Here is a 24,722-nt window from a genome sequence, read left to right as displayed (position 1 = left end):
CCTCTGAACCAGAATAACCGAGCCTCCCCTTGGTTTCTACAAATCGGGCCCGGGTTTTACATACTGTCTTTGAACCAGATGGGCCCTACTCTGTAAGTCTATCAAACCCAGCTGCCCGGGTAAGCTGTCCGTGCTTTTGACAGGTGCCAGCCAGTCTAGGAGTGAAGCACCTGGTACCCAGTGTCACCGTCAGGATAAGCAAGCTCTACTTCCCTAAGTGATGTCAAGTGGCCAACTGACTTTATCCGACCAACCGGTTCGCGAGAGAGGCCCGAATGTATACGGTAGTGGTTGCGGGTTTTCCATCCACAGCCTGGGAGTGGATCTGGAGAACGTGCTTGCAACTCATATTTCGTGATCGCACGTCATGCTTGCATATTCCAGCATCTGCTCATCATACTTTTTGAAGTGTTTTGGAGAGATAAATCATCCAGGATATCGGTTCGAGAGACGATGCGGCGGAGAGTGGTGGTAGGTACAAGTACAAATCATGTCTCGGCCCTCGAAAACTTTCCCACAGAATATCTGACAGCGAAGATCATCCAGCCGTTCTCGAGTCGTCTCTATTAATTTTTCACATAATGTCGGACCTTGAAGCCAAGTCTGAGCCACGAATCGAGGCAAGGCCTCCTTCACTCGACAGTGAGGCTCTCCCTGTCACCCACGAGTATATCAAGCGTTCGTCCCCACCCCATACACCAACACCTGCTGATACCGCGTCAGGAAAATGGTACCGCAGCACCTATTACAATGCTCTTATCCTCGGTATCTGCAACTTTCTCGCGCCGGGAATCTGGGGGGCGATGAACTCACTCGGTGCCGGTGGAGAACAGGAACCTTACCTGGTCAATGCTGCCAATTCGCTCACTTTCGGGCTCATGGTCGTCTCCTGCTTCTTTTCGCCCCTCCTCGTCAAAGCCGTAGGCATCAAATGGACTTTGATCTTCGGCACTATGGGATACGCTCCCTATGCCGCGGGCTTGTACTCCAACAATCGGTACGACGCCGAATGGGCCGTCTTGCTTGGAGCAGGATTATGTGGTATATCGGCAGGAATCTTCTGTAGGTGTTTCGGAAGCTTGCATGTTCCTCTTTTCGATGGCTTGAGACATCCAATGGACATGTCCTAGCCCTTTCCCGAAGGAAATCTCAACAGCCAAGAGCTAACAAACCCCGTTACCCAGGGATGGCTGAGGCCGCCATTGCACTCTCCTATCCAGAGCCTGAGAACCAGGGTCGCTTCCTGGGATTCTGGCTCAGCTTTCGTATCGGTGGACAGATCCTTGGAGGCGCGATCAACCTTGGCATCAACTCGAACAAGAACGAAGCTGGCAAGGTCTCCTACAAAGTTTTCCTGGCGTTCATTGCTCTGCAAGCACTCGCACCCTTAGCCGGCCTGCTCCTCAACAAGCCCGACCAAGTCCAGCGGACCGACGGTGTCAAGGTCAAACTCGCCATCACCGGAAGCGCGTCCTACGAGCTGAAAGCCAACGCCAAGCTCTTCGTCACCCCGAACTTCCTGCTGCTCGTCCCGCTCATCGCCCAGGCCGTCTACGCCGAGGCCGTCTTCTTCACCTTCGCTTCCCTCTGGTTCACCGTGCGGGTCCGAGCCTTGGGCTCTTTCCTGTCCGGCATCGTCGCCCTGGTCGGCGGTAACGTGCTCGGCGCCTGGCTGGACGGGAAGAAGCTAAGTCTGAAGACGAGGACGCGAGGCGCGTTCTTTACCGTTCTCGGGCTGCAGGGCGTGTGGTGGGTGTGGGCGACCATCCTGGTGACGGATTTCCGCGAGAGCCGCCCGACGTATGACTGGCTCGATGCCGGCTTTGCGAAGGGGTTTGCCCTGTTCCTGTTCTGGGTGATGGGCTTCCAGTTGAATTACATGTACCTGTAAGTGCATTGTCGCTCCCGCCTGTCTGGGCCATCCACACTGATTTGAGGAGCTACTTTGTTGTTGGCGAGCTGGTGAACACGAATGCGGATGTGATTCGTATCGCTGGGCTCTTGCGAGCAACGGAATCGGCTGTCCAAGCTGTCAGCGTACGTGCCCCCAACACCTCCATTCCACTTCTTGATCCTCGCTAATCCAGCTGCCAGTACGGGTTGAACAGCATCAAGGTCTTCGCGGAGGTCGGTGGTGTATACGTGAACTTCGGTCTTTGGGGCGTGGCCTTGATTCCCGGCTGGCTGGTCGTCAGACAAATCGGCGTCACGTTAGGCGACAAGAAGCTTGAACGGGAAGGGCTCATTCAAAGCGGGCCGGAGGGCGACGTTATTGAAAGGCGCGATACAGACTAGCGCAAGAGTATTTAGCTGAAATTTGCTTTCTTGGGTTTTTTAGAAAAAGGCCCTTTTCCACCTGTTATCTTTCTAGTAAATACGCAAAGAATTTCGATATTCTCAATGTGTCTTTTCGATTCGCAGTCGAGTTGCTAGTCAGCTATTTTATCTTCATCTTCATCATCTCGGTTATTGTTGATTTAGCCGGGAATAATCCGTGTTTATTGGTCGGATTGCCATTACCGAACCGGGTTCTCTTGTGATTCCTTCGATGTCTTTACCGAAGAGGACGATCTGAACAAAAGTTGTCACCTAATTAAGAGCCGGTAGCATTTGTTTACTTAATCGAAGATAGCCCGCCATTGTTTAATCAAAAGTAGGTACTTCGAGTATTTTTTGTTTAGGCGAGAATACCTCCTTTACCATTCCTCTTGTCACAATATCACAAATAAAAAGGGGAAAACTCAATGTAGAGAACGGCTCTCTATGTTTCTGGGGCCGCTTTACGGGGGATTTGGCTTTTCTTGCGTGCTCGGATAGGCTAGTTCTGATGACGACAATGATGACGATGATAGTGATATCATTTTACCGTCTATGCCGGGTCTCTGAAGAGTCCGACTTACGATCTCCCGATGAGTATATCAACGCATCGGCGCCAAAATCATGAAGTGATCGTAATCACTTGAATAAGATTTAAGTCAAAAGTCCATGTGCATCGTTAAGCTAATACCACGAAAGATTAAAAATATACAAATCGTTGCAAAGTGCTGGATCTTTGATCTCGCAGAATCGCAGCTTTAATGTATGCAATCTATTAACTGCAATTCGAATGGAAACAAGCCAAGAGCAGCGATGTTTCCTCATATTGAAACAATGTACTTATTTTTCGTGTCGGTATTGATAGATACTTGAAGACAGAGCTTTACGCAGCTCCAGGGGTCTCGTGGTCAGTCTAAGGTCTCGTCTCCTCGGTAAGCCTTATATGATGGGCCTGGGCCTGGGCCTTCGTCGATCTCGGGAATTGGCCTTTAAAGTAGTTCTCAAAGAAGGAAAAAGCTCCGCTTTCAGCTACGTATCTTGACTCTAAAGTCAAGGGAAAACTAAACTAACTATCGGGACGGTACGTGGGTTCGGAAAAAGCCTTTTTTACTGTATGGAAGGTACTCAGATCATGACGTAGCTCGCACCTGATATTGGATGATGTCTCGCCAAGGGTCGGACAGACATTCGTAAAGTCCTCTATATAATTAAAGATTTGAGCCGATGGAAAGTATGATGTTTTTCGCAGATACGATAAACTAAACTAAGGGCTCTTCAAAAGTTTTCGATAAATTATTGAAAGGGTTTTTCAAAAACATTGATAACTCAATTGAGAGATTCAGACTACGAGGTCTATAATTAGAAAACGGGGTATTCGGTTTAAGAACTTCTGTATATATACACACATATATATATTTTAAAAAAGGAGAGACAGAACGTGAGGTCAAATTTCTACTGGAGAGGGCCCCGTAATGCAGACTAGCGTAGGTATATTTAGCTAAGCTTTGCTCCCTTCTTCAATAACACCTTTCCGGATCCTCAACTTTATGTCCGTACTTCTTAGCTCCGCAGATCTCGCGATGGGCAACTCTCAAGCTACATATTAATTGATCGACGGCTTTTACTCGCATCAATTGGCTGTCTGGGTACAAGCAATACATCATAGAATGAGATTGAGTGCTCGGAGCCCCCGTATTCGGTAACACATGATAGCTGAAGAGAAGCCTCTCCGATACTGAGAAAGTGGTGATGCAATCCAGCTGGCAGCACGTAGAAGAGGGAGAAGGTGGTCACTGTATAAAGAGGATGGCTCGTCCAGCAAATCCATCAGCACTCTTTGACTGAAGAAGCAGCCTCGACAAGCCTCAAAAGCCAGAAGAATCGATTCAAATCTCACCTCGCAATTCTCTCGCCAGATCAAATTGTCTCGCATTTACAAAACTCGACCGGCCACCATGCAACTCCTCCTTCCCTTCCTCACCACCCTCCTCGCCTCCGCGGCAGCTATTCCCCTTGAGAATAGGTGGGAGGAAGTCCCCGCTCACCCGATTGATGTGCACGAGGCGCTGGATTCGGGTTTGCTCCCCGCGGCTTTCACGAAGATCGTGGAGAACAAGCTAAAGGTCAGGAGACAAGAGGGGGGCGCCACGCCTGATTCGTCCGACCCTCGGAGCGATTTTTTGAAGGGGGCACCAGGGAATTTCGAGTCGATCTTTGAAGATAGCTCCAAGGTCAAGGGACAAGGAGGGGATTCCTCGTCTGACCCGGCCGACCTCTGGAGCGAGATTTCGAAGGAGGCGCCAGAAATTTTGGAGTCGATCTCCGAAAATAATTCCAAGTTCAAGAGACAATAATTTGAATCCATGTTTCACGAGTTTGAGGAGTTGGGCATTGAGGAGTTGGGCATTGAGGGGTTGGGCGAGGCTATGAAGGAGATGCCAGGGGATTTCAAGTTCCCGGGCTGGTAATTGGGGGTTATAATTCGATTTTACTTCTGAGGTCTGTGATGAAGATTTCCAGAAACGGGACTGTGGCATGCATGTTATGGACATTGACGGAATGATTTGTACATCGACAGTTTTGGGGACGAGGCGAGGTTTGGGGAGATCATGGCTCGTCAAAACAAAAAGTGCCATTGCGCTGATTGGAAGATTCAAGCCCTGTTGATTGTGTATTTGAATAGAGCTAAGTTCGAAATATGGCTGTCGCTTTAAACTATCACTGCAAAAACCGTTGAGTAACTAGGTAAGGAGTGGTACGTCCAATATTTCAAAGACCGACGGGGAGGAACGGAAGGTCTTCCCATTTCAGCGTACGTATCTACATGCAAAGAAATTTCAAGTACTGACAATCATCTATAATCACCAGTAACATGCGATTCACTTCAAAAACTCTTCTGAGGATATTGATTTTCATCACGCGCGTCTTCGCCTTCAATGGACAGGTGCTCTATCATTTCCATGCCCAATCATTTGACGTAGCAAAAATAAGAAATGAAAATCCTCAATACTGTCCCTTGCAAAGAAACGCTAGCGCCGCGCGGTTTCTGGTCTGGTACCCAGGCGGAAATTACAGAGGGGATGAAATAAGCGAACTGTTTACCTTTCCTTCATTAAGCGAGTGCAGAAAAGTGGACGGCTGGATCTCCGCTCTAATAGCGGACTCGCGATACATGGAAAACATAACTAGCTATAGCTTCAAAGGAAATGATATTCATTTGTCAATGGAGTCGACGATGAAGTAGAGAAAACTGTCGTCTCTACCCCGGGGCCGCGGTCTCTTGAGCTTGGCTTTTCCCTATCACCTTAATTTTCGCTTACGTCTATAAAAGGCAAAAAGATTCCTTGACGTTTAGGAATTCGATCAATTTGAAGATAGTTGCTCAAATACGACCCGTAACTGATAGCCCAAGTGTCGATGGAACACGTAAACTCTCCAGTTCTGTTCAGCAGAATGATACTTTTAAGTCTCGGCTAACTATATCTACTTTTGGCCGGGCCTGGGCGAAAAGTGTCATACATGAGCTTTTACAGCATCGTGGTATAAATCAAAAGCTATATGTAATTGATGGATCTTGAATTCCTTGGAATACACAAAAAGTTACTGCTGAGTAATGACTGCACGATACTAGGTGCGTTGGATATTGATCGGCATCAAGTAGATTGACACATCCAAATGAGTGCAATCACACCTGCCCAGATTCAAAAGAGAGCTGACAAAAACACGCTGCGTGTACAGTACTAGGCATCAAGTAGATCGACAAAGCCAAATGAGTTCGAAGATCCCCTGTTCGAGAGGTCTAGACCCGAGCTTCGAAACGACGGATCGTCCTGCTCCTCTTGGTCTGACCATTTTGAACGAGTGTGTAACAGGAGACAAAACCGCAAAGATGTCCTGTCATTACCGCATCTAGCGGTGCTCTAGGGTATCTAAGTCGACCCCTATTGGCATTTCCTCATCGGATGGACCAATAATTGTTAAATTTGGTGCCTTGATCCGATCTCGCAGTCGTTTCACTACTTGATCGCTGGTCATTAGCGTAAATCTATGCGGTTGCTCCACGACTTTGACGATATCAAGATCTGCCACCGTCCATTGACCATCCCAAACCCCCCATCCATCTTCTCTCCCCACAATATTCAGTTCTACTCTCAAGATCTCGAGGCTTCGCATTTCAGCAAGTGATTTCCAGGCCTGGATCCATTGTCTCTGGTGCCCTTTGGTCTGCTCCATTGCTTCGTCAAACGCGGCCTGTTTACAAAGCTCCCTTGCCGCAGTCGGCAGCGACGGAGCTTCGGGAAGAGTCCAACACAACGTCAAAGAGCGGATAGCATTGTATCGTTCCGATGGGAAAGAGCACGAGAGATGGTTGACAACTTCTACAGATCGTGTATCAAAAGAATTGAGTTCGTAGAGATAGCGAGCTCCCTCGGCGTACCTATTCCTGTCAGAGAAAGTCGAGATTGAGATCCACACTCCACTTGCATCTGAAGACAGCTGGTCAAACAGCCCATGACTCCAATTTTAGGCCACTGCTCAACCCCAGGCTTTTCGAGCCAGTCTCGGCATTTGAGTCGACAAGCCACATCACTGGCCCTGCACAGGGCTCCCTGAAGTCTATCGGGCTCAGATTCTTCCATCCACAAGTGCAGAAGCATTCCACCCAAAAGTTCCCTCCAGATCATATCTCGGATTTCCCGAGGTAGAGTGAGCAAGGGACTTTGCCACTGCACCGCGGGTGGGTGCTCGAAAGCAGGCACATCTACATTTCTAATTTCCCTCGTAAGTCTATGCTTCACTCCTGAGATCCCAACTCACGTGAGATGCCTGGCCTTTGATTCACCCGACGAAAACAGACGGGATATCGAAGTTAGCCCAATCCCGAGGATCTTGTCTTTGGACCCTTTGATGACGGATTTGAGCCTCTCTTGTGCCATTGTCGTCGCCGGTGCCTCGCCTACGGATGGATCGATATCGTCTGTCCTTGGCAATAAGAAATGAATATTCAACATCAACTTACCCATACCCAGGCTGCAAAGTCGATGACAAGCTTCCACTTGGTAGCACTCACTCGCCCATGTTAAGGGCTGGTCGTGAAGCCTTGTTTGCACAGCCACAAATGGCCACCACATATCACGTGAACTGGGCATTAGCTCAAGCCATGTGAATTGACACGTGCTCATAGCCTTTGATGTCTTGGAAATTGAAGCTGTAGAACCTGCGACCTAACCCTCTTTCTGTCGAGTTATATCCAAACCGCAGGGCGCATGATTGAGGTTCCGAAACGCCGAATCTTTGAAAATCGTCTGCGGAGTATTCCTTCAACTGCTCTAATTGAACTTCAGCTAATTAATACACCGTTGAAAAGTAAGTTGGAGAGAAAAGCGGAAGTTGCCATGGGATTTACTTTGTGAGTGATCGGAAGGGGCTTGTCTGTGTTAAGCGACAACAACATGATGGTGTCAACATATCCATCTCCATGTAGCCACTCTGCTGGCTCCTCTATCCCGCATAGTGTCGTAACCATGTGATTGGAAAGGGAGTACAATACAAGTAAGTCAGAAGAGGCGTGAAGACGAAGTAGGATCTGGGTGACACGACGACTGTCTGATACTTCTTATTTAGCTCCCGCGAGAGGACGAAGCCAGACCATCTACAGAGCGTGAGCAGTGAGTTTTATATCGGGGTATTAAACGTACCCTGACCCTGAGATGACGGCCCTTTCTCGGTCTGTGAGAAGGGCTCTTGCAATGCTGGGGCATCCCGTTTACATACCTAGTAGTAGGTAGGTACGGAGGTACAGGCCTTACTTATGTCTTGTCTTAGCGCCCTAGGCTGGGTACACCTATCTCGCAGGCAGAAAGTACTGCTCCTTACAGTATGCTATGAAGACCTATCGAAGGCGGTAAGACAAGCCACAAAGGCCTGCACCTCCGTAGAGATACGATTCTTGGTACCGCATAAACCCTCCAAAGTGGCGCGCGGGGCTGGCAAAAACGAATAATTTTTGTTTCTTCACTGATCATCGCGTTGACTGCGCCAAAACAGTATTAAATTGACCTAGATAAATTAACTATTAAGTTGACGTAAATGGCAAGCAGCTTACGTAATTGCAAAGCGAGCTTGGGAGTGCATCTACGTAGTACGTAGTACTAACGTTTATACGTGCAATTGAGAGTTTATAGAATTTTAAGAGGCCTGTTTGTTTGAATGATTTAGAATTCGAAATAATAATATACATCTTTAGTCTTCAATTGTCAGTACCTTTAGCTCTATCACCAAAACGTAATCCCTATACGTTCACAATTTTGGATCCTTAACAATGTGACGTAATCTAATTCTAGAATTAAAAAAAAAGATTATGCTAAGGGAGGCGACGTGCTACTAGTACGTAGTATATCAGCTAGTCTCATAGTCTTAGTCTTCGAAACCTTCGTAACCTGAAAACGAAAGTGATCGAATACGGTAGGTAGCTCCTTAATAAAAAGACCTTTCAAGATCTTGACCTGAGAAATAGCTACGTAATTCGATATAATAACGTAATCTCTTAAAGTTAAATTCGTAATTATTTTATCCGCTAAAATCCTTTAGAATTTATGAATAGTAATAGCGAAAGCAATAGTAAGGGGGAGCTGCGTCCGAGTATAGGCTAGAAGTATATTCTTTAATTACGATTTTCTTTTTTAAGAAGTAATCAGCACGACTTGTTGACCTTTGGCGTTCTTAGAGAGGCAAGGGCTATCGTAGTTATTGTGAACGAGTAGCATAGTAAGAATATCTATATCACAATCAGCTTTAAGAAGCCACTTAAAATCTTCCACGGTACCTAAAGCACTATTGACTAGGCCTCTTTCAATCCAACGATTCTACGTAAGCATAACTCTGGCTTCGATACAAAGAAGTGATGGTTTTATGAAGGTTACTACTTTTATCTTAATCGGCGGTTTCAGACCTTTAGCTAGTATAACAAGCTTTGATTTGCATAAAAATATTCGTAATAGTACTACGTAGTAGTAATTGGGAGAAGGAGCAAAGGATACTTTACGTCATCATTACCACTAGCTCCTTATAGCCTTCCCTCCTTCTATAGTTAATAATAATCCTATGTTCCCCCTCTTGATCACTTCTCTTTTCTGCAATCAATTCATCAATTGATAATCGAGAACGGTAATAGCTAAGCGAAGAGTGTACTAGTTTACGCGATTAATCTTGGTTTAGTTAGGACGGGTTAGGATAAAAGCGGAGATACTAAAAGTCTGGTAATCACGTGAGATTCAAAATCACTTTTTGATTGACCAATCAAGTCCATTCGCTTAAAATGTTATTTGCAGTTTTTCATAAGGTCATGTTCCCTCTTATAAGGGAAGGAGCTCTCAGGAAATACTACGTACAAAGCTCGCAAGCTCTCTTTGATAGTGGATCCGTAGAAATTGGTTAGGAACTTGTGAAAAGAGAAAAAGTACTGTAAAAGACGTATGGAAAAAGCTGGCGGGCAGGCCTCGACCCCCGAAATCGCCTTTGGTAAGCTTCAAACCTTCAAAAGAACCGCAATCAACGCACTGATCAGTTAGGAGACAAAGATCATACGTTATTGACAGCCCCACGTGCTACTCTGGGGAGTTTATGCGGTATCCTTGATGCAGAACTCAATTCCTATACCGCTCCTCGATAACCCTTTCTGACAGAAGAGTCAGCTGATGTACTAGATCACTTAATCAGTTTTTCCTTAAGACGAACTACTTTTCTATTGGCTGCCCTGCCTCGAAGGAAGCTCCAGTCGAATTAGTCGGTTGCATTATCTTTCCCGAGCTAGGTAGGGGCATGTTAAGACTATCATGCCAGCCGATATGCGTAATACGTTGTACGACGCCGATGCGAAAATTCGATATAAATTCACATAATAGTCAGTGCGCTGCCCGTTATCTTCGAACTAAACCCCCATAAATGATTATCGGACCCAGTCTAGCCCTATGAATCATAGAGCAGTGGTTTCTGAATGGCTCGAAGCCCCGTGAACTCTATTGCACAGACTAAGTACTTGCTAAAGGTACTTTTCAAGGCCGAATCTTTACGTATAAGTTGATTGGTTTAAGTCCTGGTAAGAGCCCTTGCCAAATTATACTTTCAACAGTCAATCTTAGCGAGGGGAAAGTGATGGACTTGCCAGCCGGAACCCTCAAAGCTTACTTGCAGAACGAGAGCGGGGGAGAATTCTTGGTACCACGAAATTCGATAACCTGAGGTCGATTGTTTTCAATGCCTCGAACATAGTGGAACCGTGTTCCGCATACCTCAACGCCGGTGCGTTTTTTGCTCGATTGAAAGCAAAGTAAAACTGGCTCGAACCAAAAGAAAAGGAAAGAAATAGGAGCTACGCTAGAAAAGGTCAGCAATTTAGCCAGATTAGCTACAATAAAAGGAACAACAACTGTCCTGCTAGAGAAGGCAAGCTGAATGATACAGAATAGTCTCTATTCTTGATCCGATTGTAATCTGTACCTCACATTTACGTAGATTTCTATTCCGCTGACATATTAGCTACGGGAATGAGGTCATCTCCCCTTCTTCGGCCTCTTCGGCCTCCCTTTTCTTTACGGAACTACGGACTTGGCTACCAAAATGCCTCGGATCGGAGACATGTAGACAGAGGCCTGCATATAGCGGTAAGCAAATTTGAGTGGTTGAGGCATGCGGAACTCGGTTCCACTTTCTTCGAGGCATTGGAAACAATCGACCATGATCTGATTGTCAATGCCATGTGCTCAGCAGGTCGGAGGCGGCTAAGAGGCCTTGTTCGACAAACTTTGATATCGAAGCCCTATATCAACTCCTCGATTCCACACGTAGAAGAAATGGTCTACCACCCACCTTTTCCCCTTTCTCTTGCCTTGGCTCTGACCTGCAGCCATGAAGTTCATCAAGGCTCTCATTCCTCTAGGTCTCGTGCTGGCCCCCAATGCACAAGCTTGTTTGACACACGAAGAGCGATACGGAATCCCCCAGCACACTCTCCAGCGTCGACAGACTACCAACGACAGTGGACTTGCCATTGGGACCGGTGACAGGTTCAATGACGGTACCATCGTACCCAGAGGGTTGGGGACGCAGCCCTGGCAGACCGAGATGGGCGAAATTCTCAGTGTGAAGGAGATCGCAAGTAGTTTCAAGGCCCTGGTGAGGGAGTACAACCTGACTGCCTTCGAGAGTCCCTACACTACTTACGAGAATGCAACTATCTACGGTGCTCAGGTCGGTGGGAACGGCAAGGGTGACTGTTCGGTTCACGCTCTCTTCTCGGCTGCGGCTCATGCCCGAGAGAGAGGAGCCCCTGACAATCTGCTGTACTTCGTTGCAGATCTGCTCTATGCATACAAGAATAAGCAAGGCTTAAGATACGGAGGTCGAGGTTTCACTTTCGAGGAAGTGAGCCAAGTGTACGATGTCGGCCTCGCTTTCATCCCCCTCATCAACCCAGGTCAGTAGCATTCCCCCATCCGCTCGAACATCATAGAACTTGAAACCCATCATCTTTCCATTCCTGTTGAATTTGCCTGAAAAAATATACTGATCTGATGAATAGACGGAGTTGCTTGGGATCAGCAAACCAACACCTGCTGGCGCAAGAACCGCAACCCCGCGGCGGCAAAGCCTGGAGACCCTAACTCCATCGGTGTCGACCTGAACCGCAACTTTGACTTCCTATGGGACTTCAACAAGTACTTTGAGCCTGAAACAGCCAAGTTCGTCGCGTCCAGAAACTCATCTTCCCTGAACTTTTCCGGAGCCGGGCCTGCCTCTGAGCCCGAAACCCAGACCATCGTTTGGGTCCTCGACAAGTTCCCAGCGGTGAGTTGGTTCCTGGACATTCACTCGTTCAACGTCGGTACGGTGTTGTACAACTGGGGCAGCGACGACATGCAGACCACCGACCCGGCCCAGAACTTCCGGAACGACAGCTACAACGCCGTGCGCGGCCTGATGGTGGAGACGGAACCCAACGAGCTCAAGGCCTACCGCGAGTACACCACCCGCCAGCAATGGTCGGACTGGATCTACACCGCGATGCGAATGTGCAACGCCATGGAAGCCGCTTACAACGGCAGCAACTACGTGGCGCAGCAGTCCTCCCACCTGTACCCCACGTCCGGGAGCGCCAACGACTATGTCACCGCGAGGAACATCCTCAACCCGGCCCTGAGCAAGATCAATGGATACACCGTCGAGTTCGGCTTCGGGAACAAGGACATCCCCTCCTGCTATTTCTATCCCAACTCGGAAATCTATCATTCGAACATGTACGAAACGGGCGCCGGGTTCATGGAGTTCCTCCTGACGGCCCGCGAGGTCGGACTCGACGGAGGTGGTAGCTGTTCCGGCATCTGATCGTCTCTTCGGGATCTTATTTGCGCGCACGCCGATAAATTTTTTGGCGGAAGTACTCTTTCTGTCACCCGTACAACGAGCTCCTAGTGCAGTATAGGTGTGGTCTAGCACCACCCTTCTAGCTCGGACACAGGCCTATGCTGGGAAATAACTGGGTGAACCACTTTGTAGACCGTCACTTCAATCCACACTACACACATAGCAATTTAGCGCTATGGACCTAATAAAAGCCCTGGCCAGAAATGGTCCTTTTCTTCTTCTTCTCGAATGAGGAAGGGCTCGCAACGAAATCATCTGAAACCCCAAGCATCCATCCATTGTTGACATCGTTGCATACCTCAAACTGAATCACATATCCATCCCCCCAAAACCCCGGGCTAGGAATTCTTAAAACTCGATCATGGTATTACTTTAACTAACCCAGGTAATAGCAAATCCAAGAAGTCAAATAAAATCCGGCTTTACCAAGCGAGCGGGGACGAGTATCTATCTGATCCTCGACTTGGTTACAGATCCCCGCTTCCATCTTCCAAAATGCATAGGTAACGCGCGAGGATATGATCCTTTCTACTACGTATATTCGATCGAGTATATTCAATGTCCAAAGTGCCATTATGGTGTTGCTTGAAAATAGCCGAGAGCACAAGGTTGAAGCCCGGTAAATCCGTATTTTACATTTCACGCCTCGGGTCTGGATGCATGCTTAGCTACATTGATAACCTTAACGATATCGTGGTGGAGTTGGCGTTCCTGATCTACGACTATTTCGGCCCTGACCTCCTGGTTTATTTTCAGCCCTATATCGAGCCTTGTATCAGGCCCTACTATTACGTGCTTCTGCTCTAAAACGCACGTGGCTAGGTCATGTGCATACGCTTATATAAACGAACAGTTGGTTCCTCTTTGAATTAACATCACTATTATATATATATATATATATATATTACATTACGACGAGTAAACGTCACTTCTTTCTCTTTTCCCTTTCACTTCCGATTCTATCATGATTATATTCTTATACATCCCTTGATTCGCAATCAAGTATATATAAAAGCTCTTTCTTTTATATATATTCAATGACCTACGTAAAAAAGCGAATTGAAGGCGTATGAAGATAACCTTCGATTCGATTCTTTGCGTAAGTTTTCAAATACATATAAAAGGAAAAGCTCTAGCATATATTTAATTGCGCATAAAAGATGTGTAAGATTATAATCATGATAGAATCGAAAGTGAAAAAAGGAAAAGAGAAAGAAGTGACGTTTATTCGTCGTAATATTGTATTATATGTGTATGATGATGATATTAATTCAAGGAAGAACCAACTACTCGTCTGTATAAACGTATGCACATAACTTAGCCACGTGCTTGATAGAGCAAAGACACGTGATAATAGGGCCTGATACAGAAAAGTAGTAGGAGCAGGAGGGGGAAGAAGCAGATGTTTGTTAACTATGGAGGGGGGGAAGACTATATACCAGTACCTAGTTCAAAGGTGTGAGCTAGTGATAATGATGACGTATAGTGTCCTTTGCTCTTTTTCCTGTTTACTGACACAAGGCTTGATACAAGGCTTAAAATAGACCAGGAGGCCAGGGCCAAAAAATAGATTAGGAACCACGATACATATATTTAGAAGATAGGATCTTAGTCGGCTCTTATGCAGGTATGAACCTTGGCAGGGTAAGTGGTAATTCACCCATACCGCGCTTATCGGCCCGCGACAACAGGTTGCAGGCTACGTAGAGAGCTTGAAGATTCGGGAGATAGTCATCACTTGTGTCTCTAGGTACCCTTGAAGTGCGCTGCGATATTTATAGTCATTCCGCATAAGTTTAGGACCACTATCGAGGCTTTGATAATATCTAGGACGCTGAGTTTGGCGGCTGGCGTCTCTCTATTCGCTAATTGAATCAGTCTTTGGAAGATTCAGAACTGCACAAACATCAAGCCAAGGCGAACTACTCCCACAAATGCGTGAGTGCCCATGTTCACGAGCCCGAACGAGAATCCTCAATTCTAATCAAAGCACCGCCTCTTGCATTTCAGCATCCTCAGCGGGTCTATTAGCAGCTCTTCCGTCTCACCTGGGCAGCAGCCTCTGCCACTTCTTTGCAAATTATTCTTGAACATCTGCAGCCTCGTCTTGATCCGCCGCATCTTGAGCCTGCTGATGGGCAATATCTGCTTCTTCCACTGCAGCCTCTTCCTGATTCTCCGCTTCTTGAGTATACCTATAATTGATTATCACCCATTTGTCCTTTATACTCTCGTCTGAATCTCCAGTCTCGCCTCTCATATGCAAGGGCAGATGCAGGTAATACATGACCTCAATTGGGAGCACGATCATCATCAGCGCTTCCATGGTGTCATCATCGCTCCACGCCGTAAGTAATCTTGCAAAAAGGTCCGGACTTCATCATCTGGCTGCTGCGTCGTGAATTTTACCACGCAAAAGCAGAATATGGGCCAATTATGAATTGGGCTAGGATCGAGAGTGCTTATGATGCTGTTCAAACCAAGCATAGCGCCTTGGTGGTGCCGACTCGCTACAGCAGTCGGTCAATTCTTTCGAATTAAATTTAAGGTAACCGACGTTTAATGGCGCGGTGATGACAGAGTAGGATTGGAAGAAGGTTTTCTTACAGAGAAGTGCACATTCCGGTGGGTCTTGGAGGTTAGGAAGGGGCTACAAGAACTCTCTCGCTTGCCAACGAGATGGTTTTAGTGGCGAAGTATCTCCCTAGGGCAAGTACAATTGACCAAAAATCCGTTCAAAGGGATCTAGAAAGTTTCAATCAGCCAGCCAGATAAAGGCCCAGAAATTCTCTGAGAGGTCATCGAATGGAACGCGTGTAATGATTGAATTTTTAATGAGGTTTGGGGGTGTTGCAGCAATGCAGACTAACAGCCTCGGGTGGAAGAGAACAAGGAAGAGAAAATTTGCATGCTGCTGCTGGCAGTGTATTCGGACCCAATATCACGAAGGTATGAGGACAGTCAAATGATCTAATCATTGCTCTTGACTTCATGTTCAATGTCCTTCACTCTAGGAACCTTGTGCATCCGGGCGCCTCCATAATTCGCCACCATCTCGATCTGGTATCCGTTAGCTGACTCCGAGATTCCGAAAGCACAACTCACGCATTGCTGTATAGTCTCCACATCATCCATACTAACACCAACTCTTCTTGTCCCACGCAAATGCCAACCCGTCTCCAGGGGGAGATTTTGAATCATGATGCCCGCCAGGGTAACCAACTCGGTTTCGATCGGCCCAAGGATGCTATGGTCAGAAAGATAGAAGCCGTATGTTATTTGGCGAGAGATGAAGTCAAAGTCCTTGTGCGCTTTGAATGGATCTGTGGAGGTGGATAGGTTTCCCTGGTAGATAGTTTTCAACCACTTCTCTCCCCGCGCTAAGTTGTCGGGCCCCGCTTGCCAGTTCTCTCTATTAAAACCTCAGCAGCCTAACATGGCTTTACAATAATGGAACCATACCTCGAAAATGTGTAGTCCTTGTCCTCAGGTCTCTCAATCTTCCCAATCGCAAACAGAGCTTCCAAAGGCTTGCAGACTCCTTGGACTGAGACATTTTTGACCAGAACTTCACGGAGACGTCTTACGAGAGCCTGGCGTGATTCAGATGTAGAGAATTGAGGTTTCTTAATGAGGTAGGTATATAAGTGGGCAGCATGCTCAGGCTCGACTCCCACGAGAGCAGAAAGCTGGCAGATATCAGTATTCATAGATCCCCAAAGAAGATATCTGCCAACCTACAACTACCAGATACCATATGTCGTCGCCAACTGTTTTGTTAGGAAATTTCTCCTCGACGCCTTCGAAGAGAGCTTGCGCATCACCCCTCGTAGGTTCTTGGAAGGTTGCCATTGTGCGTTTATAGTTCTCAGAAGCTGCTATGGGTTGCCTAGTGGGAAGAGGTGACGAAGCTTGAGCTGATGTTGTTCCACGAAGAGAATCTTGGATTCTGTCAGGAATTAATGTACATTAGGGTAAGCCTACTCACGAATATGATGGCAACTTGGGATAGCCAGAGAAGCTACCTTGAAAGATCCAGTAGTCACGCTGAAGAGGTTGCGTCTTTGCCTATTCAGAGAATGCATCGCAGAACGAGTGGTTCTGTTTACGCGCAAGAACCTTGCTAATCATACCAGAGATTGAGAGAAACAACAAATTTCTTCAGCAACGACCAGGTGACTTAGAATGGAAGCGAAAGACAACAACAGTTGTGTTGCGAAGCGAGCCGACTTTATATGCGCACGGACCACACAACTATGGCGGGGTCAAGTAGCTTCGATATATTATTCAGCCTTATCTCAACCTCCATCTCAACTGTGACTTCAGCCTCAGCCTTAACTCCAACTTCAGCTCATGACCAACTTGCTTCCCCAGTCACAGATCACCATGGCCGACTATACCATTACCGCCATTACGGAGAGTCTACCACCGGCAACAGACCCTGTCACATATCTGACCATCCTCGAAACCCACATGTCCCCAGAGATTTTGCCAACACTAAACAACTTCCTCCAGGACGCAGAATTGACGCAGAGCATCGGCTGGGATCTCATCCAAATTCTACTTCCTCTTTCAGGATCCGAGAAATGTCTAGATACGATCGCGAGACTGGGGAATCCTCGCGAGGTGGTTTTGAAGGTCACAGAGGCTTTGCAACTTCTGGAGCTTGAACAGGAGCCTAGGGAAGAGAATGACGGGGATGAAGAAGACCAAAAGGACGCGACGCCGGAGCCATCTTCTATTCAAAAATTCTGTATCCTCGTCGGTCTCCTCGCTACACTCCATCCTCGAATCAAGACGAAACACCCATCACGATTTCTCTCGACATCCTTGATGGCAATCCTATCTGCATTCCGCCCCTCAGACCAAGCGACCCTTGCCGTTATTTCCTTCGTGCATACCGTATCGGGGAAAAAGCGTCCATCTCTGCCGGGTCGAAAGTCAAGTTTGGCCATAACCACAGTATTGAATAGCTCGTCAGCGGCCACGTCTGCACCAGACCCGGAGGCTCAAGATGAGGACCCAGAAGAGGCAGCGATACAAGAGAAGCTGCTGCAGTCGTTTGTTACACATTTACTGGAGGAATACATCAATTCGAACACCTTGGACTGGGCAGCCAGGCTACAAGAACAATTCGCCCCTCGAATGGTAGTTCCGAATAGAAAGAGTTTGGGCCAGTCCTTTAAAGATGAGCCCGCGCTTGAGATCAGGTCTACCATTGTTGGGCAGATAGTAGTAAGTGTTGTGCTTGGGAAGCCATGGACTGAAATGGATGCATTTCATCCTACTTTGCATCTGTTTCAGTCCATGATCCACGACTTTGGTCCCATTGTTGGCCGTATATTTCTGACACATATCAGGCTTTATCGCGGGATCTGGGACTCTCAGATTTCGCGACTCTCTTTGATGCCATTTACAAGACTGACCTAAACCCTGCCGAAGAAACCGAGTTTCCTTCGTCACCAGGGGAAATACCACTATCCCTAGCAGGCGCCCTATTCCTAATAACATCATTCGTCTTCTCCTCAATTCTCTTCGAGTCCAAAATACAACTTCCAAAACTCGCAATTTTTCCCGATCACGCCAAGCTTGTCCAGAAATTCATAGGAACCAATGGACCCGCTGGTATTGGAAGTGAAGATGCAGGAGTTATTGATGCTGTTCTGGCTCTTGGGCTCTGGCTTGAACACAACAACAATTTCGTCTCTGGCCCGCTTGAAGACGAGGAATTCCTTCAGCACCTTCAGTCCATATCCTTACTCTCCGCTAACACTCCCTCCCCAACTCAAAGATATGCTGCTCACGTTCTTACGTCTTCAATTCTGCATGCGCACCCTGTTGATCGTTTGCGTTTAACGTTTATCTGTGATACGTTGGAGCACTGTCCGTACGAGTCCTTGAAAGGATCAGCGGTGTCTTGGTTGAAAGAAGAGCTCATTACGGCGAATAGCAGGAAGTCAGAAAACGTTTTCTCGACTACTGTTGCACTCGCAGCTGCCAAGCCATATCTATTTCCGGATACGTCACCACTAGCCGATGCGCCTGAAAAGGAACTACTGCAAGAGCTGGAGCAATCTTTCCCATTTCATATGGCTGTAGTAAATTTTCTCTACTTTATTGGCGGAAAGAATTATTCGCATCTGGTCCCAGCGGGCATGATGACCGTCGTTGAGGAGATTTATCTAGGTCCTTTAAAGGCGGCTCAGGAGAAGGGGTTGAAGGCCTTGAAACCAAGTCCCGAAGCTCTTGCACATGTCGGGGGGTCGAAGATGGATTTGCAGCTGCTGGGAGACAGAATTGCGATGTGTGAGGCGCAAAGCGATTCATGAATTATGACAGATACCCAGGGGAATGATATACCCAACTGCCATGTTTTTATATGAGCAGTCATCTCGAAACGTTATGACGTGAAATGCGAAGGGTGACTGACGAAGAAGGTCATGTGTTGTTACCATTTGTTTACTTCTCATGTCATGGTATAGCTGGCTCAGTGTCATCAGCATCTCCTCTGTTCATCCCCAACATAAGCCTCTTCCCCTTCAACTTTATTGCTTCGGCTAACCCAAGAAAATATCGGAAGATCCTCCCAACCCCTACCCCAGCATCCTGCAAGCAACTCACACCCTTACCGCCCAAGGACCAAGTCGCCGCACTTACCCTACGATGCAGAGTCCTCCAAATTCAACATAGAGAGCCACCCCAAGCCGAGAGACCCCCCCACCTGCCCCCGCTGCTACTATTCCCTTTCCAATTCCTACAGCACAGTACCGTTGCACGCAATACCTTGTATACTAGCGCAGCGGGGCGAGTGGGGTGGAAAGGGTGGAAGACGGGGTGGAGGGGGGAAGAGGGGAGAGAGGAAAGTAGACGACGGGGACCATAAGAGAGGAAAGGCCAAGCACGAAAGGAGTTGTGGGAAGGTCGTTGTCGTTGTCGTTGTTGTAGTTGTTATTCAGCATGATGACAGTCCCATAGAGCTAGTGCTGCACAGAACCAGGCTCGCGGATGGTTCGTTCTACCCCAGACTTTAACATCAACTTACACAATGATGGGCCTACGCCTCCTCGGCATCAGGCGTGGGCTTTTCCTTGCCAGCAGCCATCATTCGCCTATACCCTTCTACAACCTCCCTCCGTACAGTCCCTAGCTCCTCTCTCCTCCTAAGACTCCCACTGGCCTTGGGCACATCCTCGACCTCGACTCTCGCCCCACGCACCTTGAATTTCTCCCCGGGAGCCTTCGTAAACACCGGCGGCGCCTGCGCCACATCTCCAAATGCGACCTTGCCCTCCCCTCTATCCCTACCCACTTTCGCCCACGGATCATCCTCCCCATCGTCCACCTCCCCAATCTTCTTCCCCTTCTTCTTCTTCTTATTCTTCCCGCTCCTCGTCTTCCCCGTCCCCTCACCCATCGCGCCCATCTCCGCCTTCCACCTCACCTGCCCATCGGAATCCTCCTCTTCCTCTTCAGCCAGCTCGCGCGCTGCCTGCCGCCGCTCCTGGATCCGCGCTTCCTCGGCCCGCCACTCGTCGTACATGCGATGCATGCGCCTCTCCGTCTTGGTCCGGCCGACCTTCAAGCCCAGCGGGTCCTTGCCCGACCGCACACTCTTGTTGATGAGCCCGCTCACCGGAAGCGCGGCGTCCACCCTGGCCGAGAATTCCGACATCTTCTCTCCCGGGCGGATCGTCATCACGTCCGCCTTCTCCGCGACCTTCTCCGCGACCTGGTCCTCGCCTGGGTTCGCGGCTCCGCTCTCGGCGGCGCGTTTGCGCTTCTTCTCGGCTTTTGTCTCTTTTACCCCGTCGTCGAGGCCCTTGGGCAGTTTCTTGCCCTGGGCAAAGGCCATGAGGCGCGCGAAAGCCTTGGGCGTGTCATCGTCGGTGTCTTTGCGCTTGCGCTTTTTGTTGGCGCGTTTGGTGGTTGCGAGATCGGTTGTGAAGATGCCGTTGGTCGCGGATCCTTTGGCGGTCGATAGGGGTTTTGCAGTAACGGAGGGGGGGAGGTCAATTCTGTTGTATCGTATCAGCGATCAGAGTAGGGGTTTGCAAGCTGGGAGTAGCTTCACGGGCGCCGCATTGGGAATTCAAGGGAGGCAGGGGAGGGCAGGGGAGGGCATGGCAGAGAGAATATTCTTACGTCGACTTGTCCACAACGCCTTTCCGGGTGTGTTTGTGCGGCATGGCTGCGTGTGAAGTGTGATGTTTGGGATGTGATGCGACGATAGAGACGGGATTGATACCCTTGAGTTGTGGTTAGAGAAAAGTTTCGTAGTGAGGCGGCAGAATCGAGCAGACCAGACCGCCTTGGGTCGGCATTCGCAGCCCGCCAGACTGGATCACGATCCTCGTTCGCATGTCCGATTTTCTTGTTTGTTATGCATGGTGCTTGAGTTGAGTATTTACTACCTTTGTATTAACCAAAAATTTAATATGAATACCTACTCTAACGTACGCTGTATGTATCGACACACGACCGGGTAATTCCCGTGCCTGGCCCAGCCCAGTCAATTCAAGCTTCGGAGATCATGCAATAAGCTTCTCACCATTTACTCATCCTCGCACGTTCCATTGACCGCTGGTCCAGACGCACTTCGACGCACGTCGAATTCTAGACCTGGAGATCTGGTTATCACGGTCCACCAACTTGTCCGTCCTCTCAAGCGAAGAGATAGACCAGTGCGCAAAGCCCACGGCCGCCCAATGTGCCAGATCCGCGGCCTCTCACTGGCTCCAGCGAGAGAGGAGAACTGCAACGGTGTCATGGAGATGGATAGATGGGTGCGCTTTTGCCTATGCTGGTGCTTGGCTTAAGGCTTGAGGCTTGAGGCTTGAGAAGTATATGTACCTATATATACACATATATCCTCACCTATCGACTACCGTTCCTGCAAAGGCTGTCACTATGCGTACCAGATCTTTCGGTGCTCGGGATCCTACAGGTGCTGCCGCATTCCTAGTGACATCCGCTTTGAAACCAAACCAAACGAAACCAAATCAGGCCAAACCAGGCCAAACCAGACAGCTAGCGCAGTGACATTCCAATCCATTCCACCTCGCCGGTTGCAACAGTCGAGAGGTGCAACTGTGCCGTACGAGACGAGACGATACCATACGATACATTACTCAATACCTCTCCCCCCGACAGACTCATCCGAGCAAAATCCCTCATAGGGCTCGGTGCTGCAACGTGCAAAACGGATTCACTGGCCGTTGCGCTATATAGGCGAGGATGTCCACTTGCAAGCGTTAGACTTGAGCTTAAACGCTCAAAGTTGAACTTGAACTCGAACTTGACTTATTCAGACTTGGACGGAGACTAAGTCTGAGACTAAGCCTGAGAATCAATTTTCCGTATGGCCAAGTCTTGAACACACTTCTAATCGTATAAGACAAGACAACTGCCGAGACAGCTCGATACTGCATTCCATTCTATCGGCATTAAGCCCTCGCCAAAATGGCAAATCAACACCGAGAGAGGAGCAAGGTCGACGAAACATCACCGCATCACCAATCGCAAGCCTGCGATAGACAGTACTCGGATCTCTCCCCGACGAGGTCCTGCTTCGACGACCACCACTGCCCGCCTTATGATTTAGAAGATGGCGTTCTGCAGGGCGGCAAGGGAGGGCAGCCGACGAATTGGACAGGCAAGAAGCTGGGCTGGTGGGGCAGAATGACCGTGAGGAATTGGAGGAAAGAAAGTCTAGAGAGTATGAGCAGTGGACGGGGAAGCGTGGCGGCGTATAAAGACGAAGACGGGCTTCCTCTACTCTCCACGACCACGACTGCGACCGCGACCGAGGGATACGCATCTTCCCCTGCAGACAAACCGCCTAAGCGGAGGATATCCTGGTGCAATTACTGCATTTTCGGCGGGATTAGCGGGTTGGCGATTCTGTGCGTATTCTCCCAACCCAACCCAGAAGAAAGTGGAAAGTGGAAAGCGAAAAGTGCATCTGAGATGGACTCGGCTGACCGAAAGAAAAACAAAAAACAGTACCGTCTTGCTCGCCGTCAACCTCGTCCTAACCCTCACAACCCTCCTCTGGGACCCAGAATTCGACGACACGTTACGGAACTGGGGCGCACCCGGTACAGGGACCGACGGCCTCGCCTGGTACCCTACGGATTTCACGCGCGACATCCAACCCATCGCCTGTCACTCGCACAACGACTACTGGCGCCGGGTCCCCCTCTTCTCGGCCCTCCGAAACGGCTGCACCAGCGTCGAAGCTGACGTGTGGCTCTTTGACGACGCCGCCCCCGAGCTGTACGTCGGCCACAACCGGGCGTCCCTGACGCGCAACCGCACCTTCGCCAGCCTGTACATCGACCCCCTCGTCAAAATCTTGGAGGGCCAGAACGCCGGCACTGATTTCTCCTCTAATAACAACGACAACGGGACCCGGCGGAACGGCGTCTTCGACGTCGACCCGGCGCAGACCCTGACCCTACTCATCGACGTCAAGACCGCCGGCCCGGAGACCTGGCCCGCAGTGCTGGCCCAGCTGCAGCCGCTGCGCGACCGCGGCTGGCTGAGCTTCGTGTCCGACGGCGAGCTACACACGCGACCCGTCACCGTAGTCGGGACAGGCAACACGCCTTTCGACCTCCTAACCCGAAACTCGACATACCGCGACGCCTTCTTCGACGCGCCCCTCGACATCATGTGGGAAACTCCTCTTCCTCCTTCTCCTTCTCCTCCCTCTCCTCCTCATGACAACCCCCCCTGCGCCGCCACCCCCCCTTCACATCCATCCTCCTCTCCCCAGGACCAGGGCCACACGGGCACCACGCCCTCCTCCTCCTTCACGCCGCTGAACAGCTACTACGCCTCCGCCCCCTTCTCCCGCGCCGTCGGCCGGACGTGGCGCGGGCGGCTCACGCCCAAGCAGATCGCCACCATCCGCGGCCAGGTCCGTGGCGCGCACCGGCGCGGCTTGAAGGTCCGCTATTGGGATACGCCTAGCTGGCCTATGGGACTGCGGAATCACGTCTGGGATGTGTTGGTTAGGGAGGGCGTTGATGTGTTGAACGTGGATGATTTGAGGGGAGTTAGTCGGGGGGTTTGGTAGGCGAGGGGGTGAGTCGTCGGGGGGGGGGGGGGAAAGGGAGGGCAGAGGGAGGTTTAATTGATAATATACCGGAATGGGAACTCGGAGTCGGGAGTCAGATCTAGGATGCGAGAAGCGTACCTACGTATCTACCAGCATGGCGTTTTTTTTTTTTTGTTCTCCAGCGTTGATTACTAAATTAAAGTAATCTGTATCATCTGTATCATCACGATCGACAGGAACGAAGGAACGAATAAAGGAAAAGACGAAGCTGGATATTTACTAAAAAATAATGATAAAGAGAAATCATAAATCGTAATTCTTGGAGTTGTATGTAGTGTAGTGTAATATAATGTAATGTAATGTAATGTAATGTAATGTAATGTAATGTAATGTAATGTAATGTAATGTAATGTAATGTAATGTAATGTAATGTAATGTAATGTAATGTAATGTAATATAACATCGCGACTCGAAGAGATACGAAAATGCTATAAGAAGTAGAGTGTAAGAACTGTAAAACCCACAACTTTACAAAAGCGAAAAAAATGATTGAAAATTTCAGATTCAGATACAGATTCAGATTCAGATTGAGATTCAAATCTAGCGCGGTAGAGACGGAGAGACGGAGATGATACAGACGGGGTACGTAGTCGCATGTTAGGTAGTTGAGCGGTTGCTAGCCTGTGAGTTGTTGGTTGGTTGGTTGGTTGGTTGGTTGGTGACATACATACCTGGTTCGCTTTCGTTTTCTTGGGTGGGGATATAGAGATGGATAGATAGATAGTTGAATGGATAGATAGATAGATGGATAGATAGATAGATAGATAGATAGATAGATAGATAGATAGATGGATAGATAGATGGATAGATAGATAGATAGATAGATAGATAGTTAGATAGATAGTTGAAAAGTTAGTTACTT

At 48.6% G+C, this 24,722-nt stretch overlaps 8 protein-coding genes across 8 annotated transcripts; 5 read left to right on the top strand and 3 right to left on the bottom strand.

Annotated features, from left to right (window-relative positions):
• Positions 1 to 581: 581 nt before the first annotated feature.
• L3040_004031 (uncharacterized protein) lies at positions 582 to 2,295 on the top strand (the record flags this gene model as incomplete). The annotated part of the gene is made up of 5 exons (XM_007294182.2): positions 582 to 678; positions 724 to 1,062; positions 1,185 to 1,887; positions 1,941 to 2,037; positions 2,095 to 2,295. 5 exons carry the CDS (start codon positions 582 to 584, stop codon positions 2,293 to 2,295), a joined length of 1,437 nt encoding a protein of 478 aa, XP_007294244.2.
• Positions 2,296 to 4,271: 1,976 nt separating this feature from the next.
• Positions 4,272 to 4,670, top strand: L3040_004030 (uncharacterized protein; the record flags this gene model as incomplete). Its single annotated transcript, XM_007294181.2, has 1 exon — positions 4,272 to 4,670. The coding sequence occupies one exon, from the start codon at positions 4,272 to 4,274 to the stop codon at positions 4,668 to 4,670; it is 399 nt and encodes a 132-aa protein (XP_007294243.2).
• Positions 4,671 to 6,225: 1,555 nt separating this feature from the next.
• L3040_004029 (uncharacterized protein) lies at positions 6,226 to 7,253 on the bottom strand (the record flags this gene model as incomplete). Its single annotated transcript, XM_066156641.1, has 3 exons — positions 6,226 to 6,754; positions 6,802 to 7,086; positions 7,135 to 7,253. The coding sequence occupies 3 exons, from the start codon at positions 7,251 to 7,253 to the stop codon at positions 6,226 to 6,228; spliced, it is 933 nt and encodes a 310-aa protein (XP_066012216.1).
• Positions 7,254 to 11,223: 3,970 nt separating this feature from the next.
• On the top strand, positions 11,224 to 12,699 carry L3040_004028 (uncharacterized protein; the record flags this gene model as incomplete). Its single annotated transcript, XM_007294179.2, has 2 exons — positions 11,224 to 11,791; positions 11,897 to 12,699. 2 exons carry the CDS (start codon positions 11,224 to 11,226, stop codon positions 12,697 to 12,699), a joined length of 1,371 nt encoding a protein of 456 aa, XP_007294241.2.
• A 3,009-nt stretch (positions 12,700 to 15,708) lies between these two features.
• L3040_004027 (uncharacterized protein) lies at positions 15,709 to 16,823 on the bottom strand (the record flags this gene model as incomplete). The annotated part of the gene is made up of 5 exons (XM_007294177.2): positions 15,709 to 15,798; positions 15,844 to 16,150; positions 16,201 to 16,427; positions 16,480 to 16,679; positions 16,727 to 16,823. The coding sequence occupies 5 exons, from the start codon at positions 16,821 to 16,823 to the stop codon at positions 15,709 to 15,711; spliced, it is 921 nt and encodes a 306-aa protein (XP_007294239.1).
• A 301-nt stretch (positions 16,824 to 17,124) lies between these two features.
• L3040_004026 (uncharacterized protein) lies at positions 17,125 to 19,067 on the top strand (the record flags this gene model as incomplete). Its single annotated transcript, XM_007294176.2, has 2 exons — positions 17,125 to 17,973; positions 18,099 to 19,067. 2 exons carry the CDS (start codon positions 17,125 to 17,127, stop codon positions 19,065 to 19,067), a joined length of 1,818 nt encoding a protein of 605 aa, XP_007294238.2.
• Positions 19,068 to 19,792: 725 nt separating this feature from the next.
• On the bottom strand, positions 19,793 to 20,924 carry L3040_004025 (uncharacterized protein; the record flags this gene model as incomplete). The annotated part of the gene is made up of 2 exons (XM_007294175.2): positions 19,793 to 20,753; positions 20,881 to 20,924. 2 exons carry the CDS (start codon positions 20,922 to 20,924, stop codon positions 19,793 to 19,795), a joined length of 1,005 nt encoding a protein of 334 aa, XP_007294237.2.
• A 1,273-nt stretch (positions 20,925 to 22,197) lies between these two features.
• Positions 22,198 to 23,818, top strand: L3040_004024 (uncharacterized protein; the record flags this gene model as incomplete). Its single annotated transcript, XM_066156640.1, has 2 exons — positions 22,198 to 22,640; positions 22,741 to 23,818. 2 exons carry the CDS (start codon positions 22,198 to 22,200, stop codon positions 23,816 to 23,818), a joined length of 1,521 nt encoding a protein of 506 aa, XP_066012215.1.
• Between the last annotated feature and the right edge of the window lie 904 nt (positions 23,819 to 24,722).

Source organism: Drepanopeziza brunnea (assembly GCF_022702325.1).
Source record: "Drepanopeziza brunnea f. sp. 'multigermtubi' strain 214-2 chromosome Unknown ctg5, whole genome shotgun sequence".
Classification (NCBI taxonomy): Eukaryota; Fungi; Ascomycota; class Leotiomycetes; order Helotiales; family Drepanopezizaceae; genus Drepanopeziza; species Drepanopeziza brunnea.
This window is presented reverse-complemented; position numbering and strand designations above follow the sequence as displayed.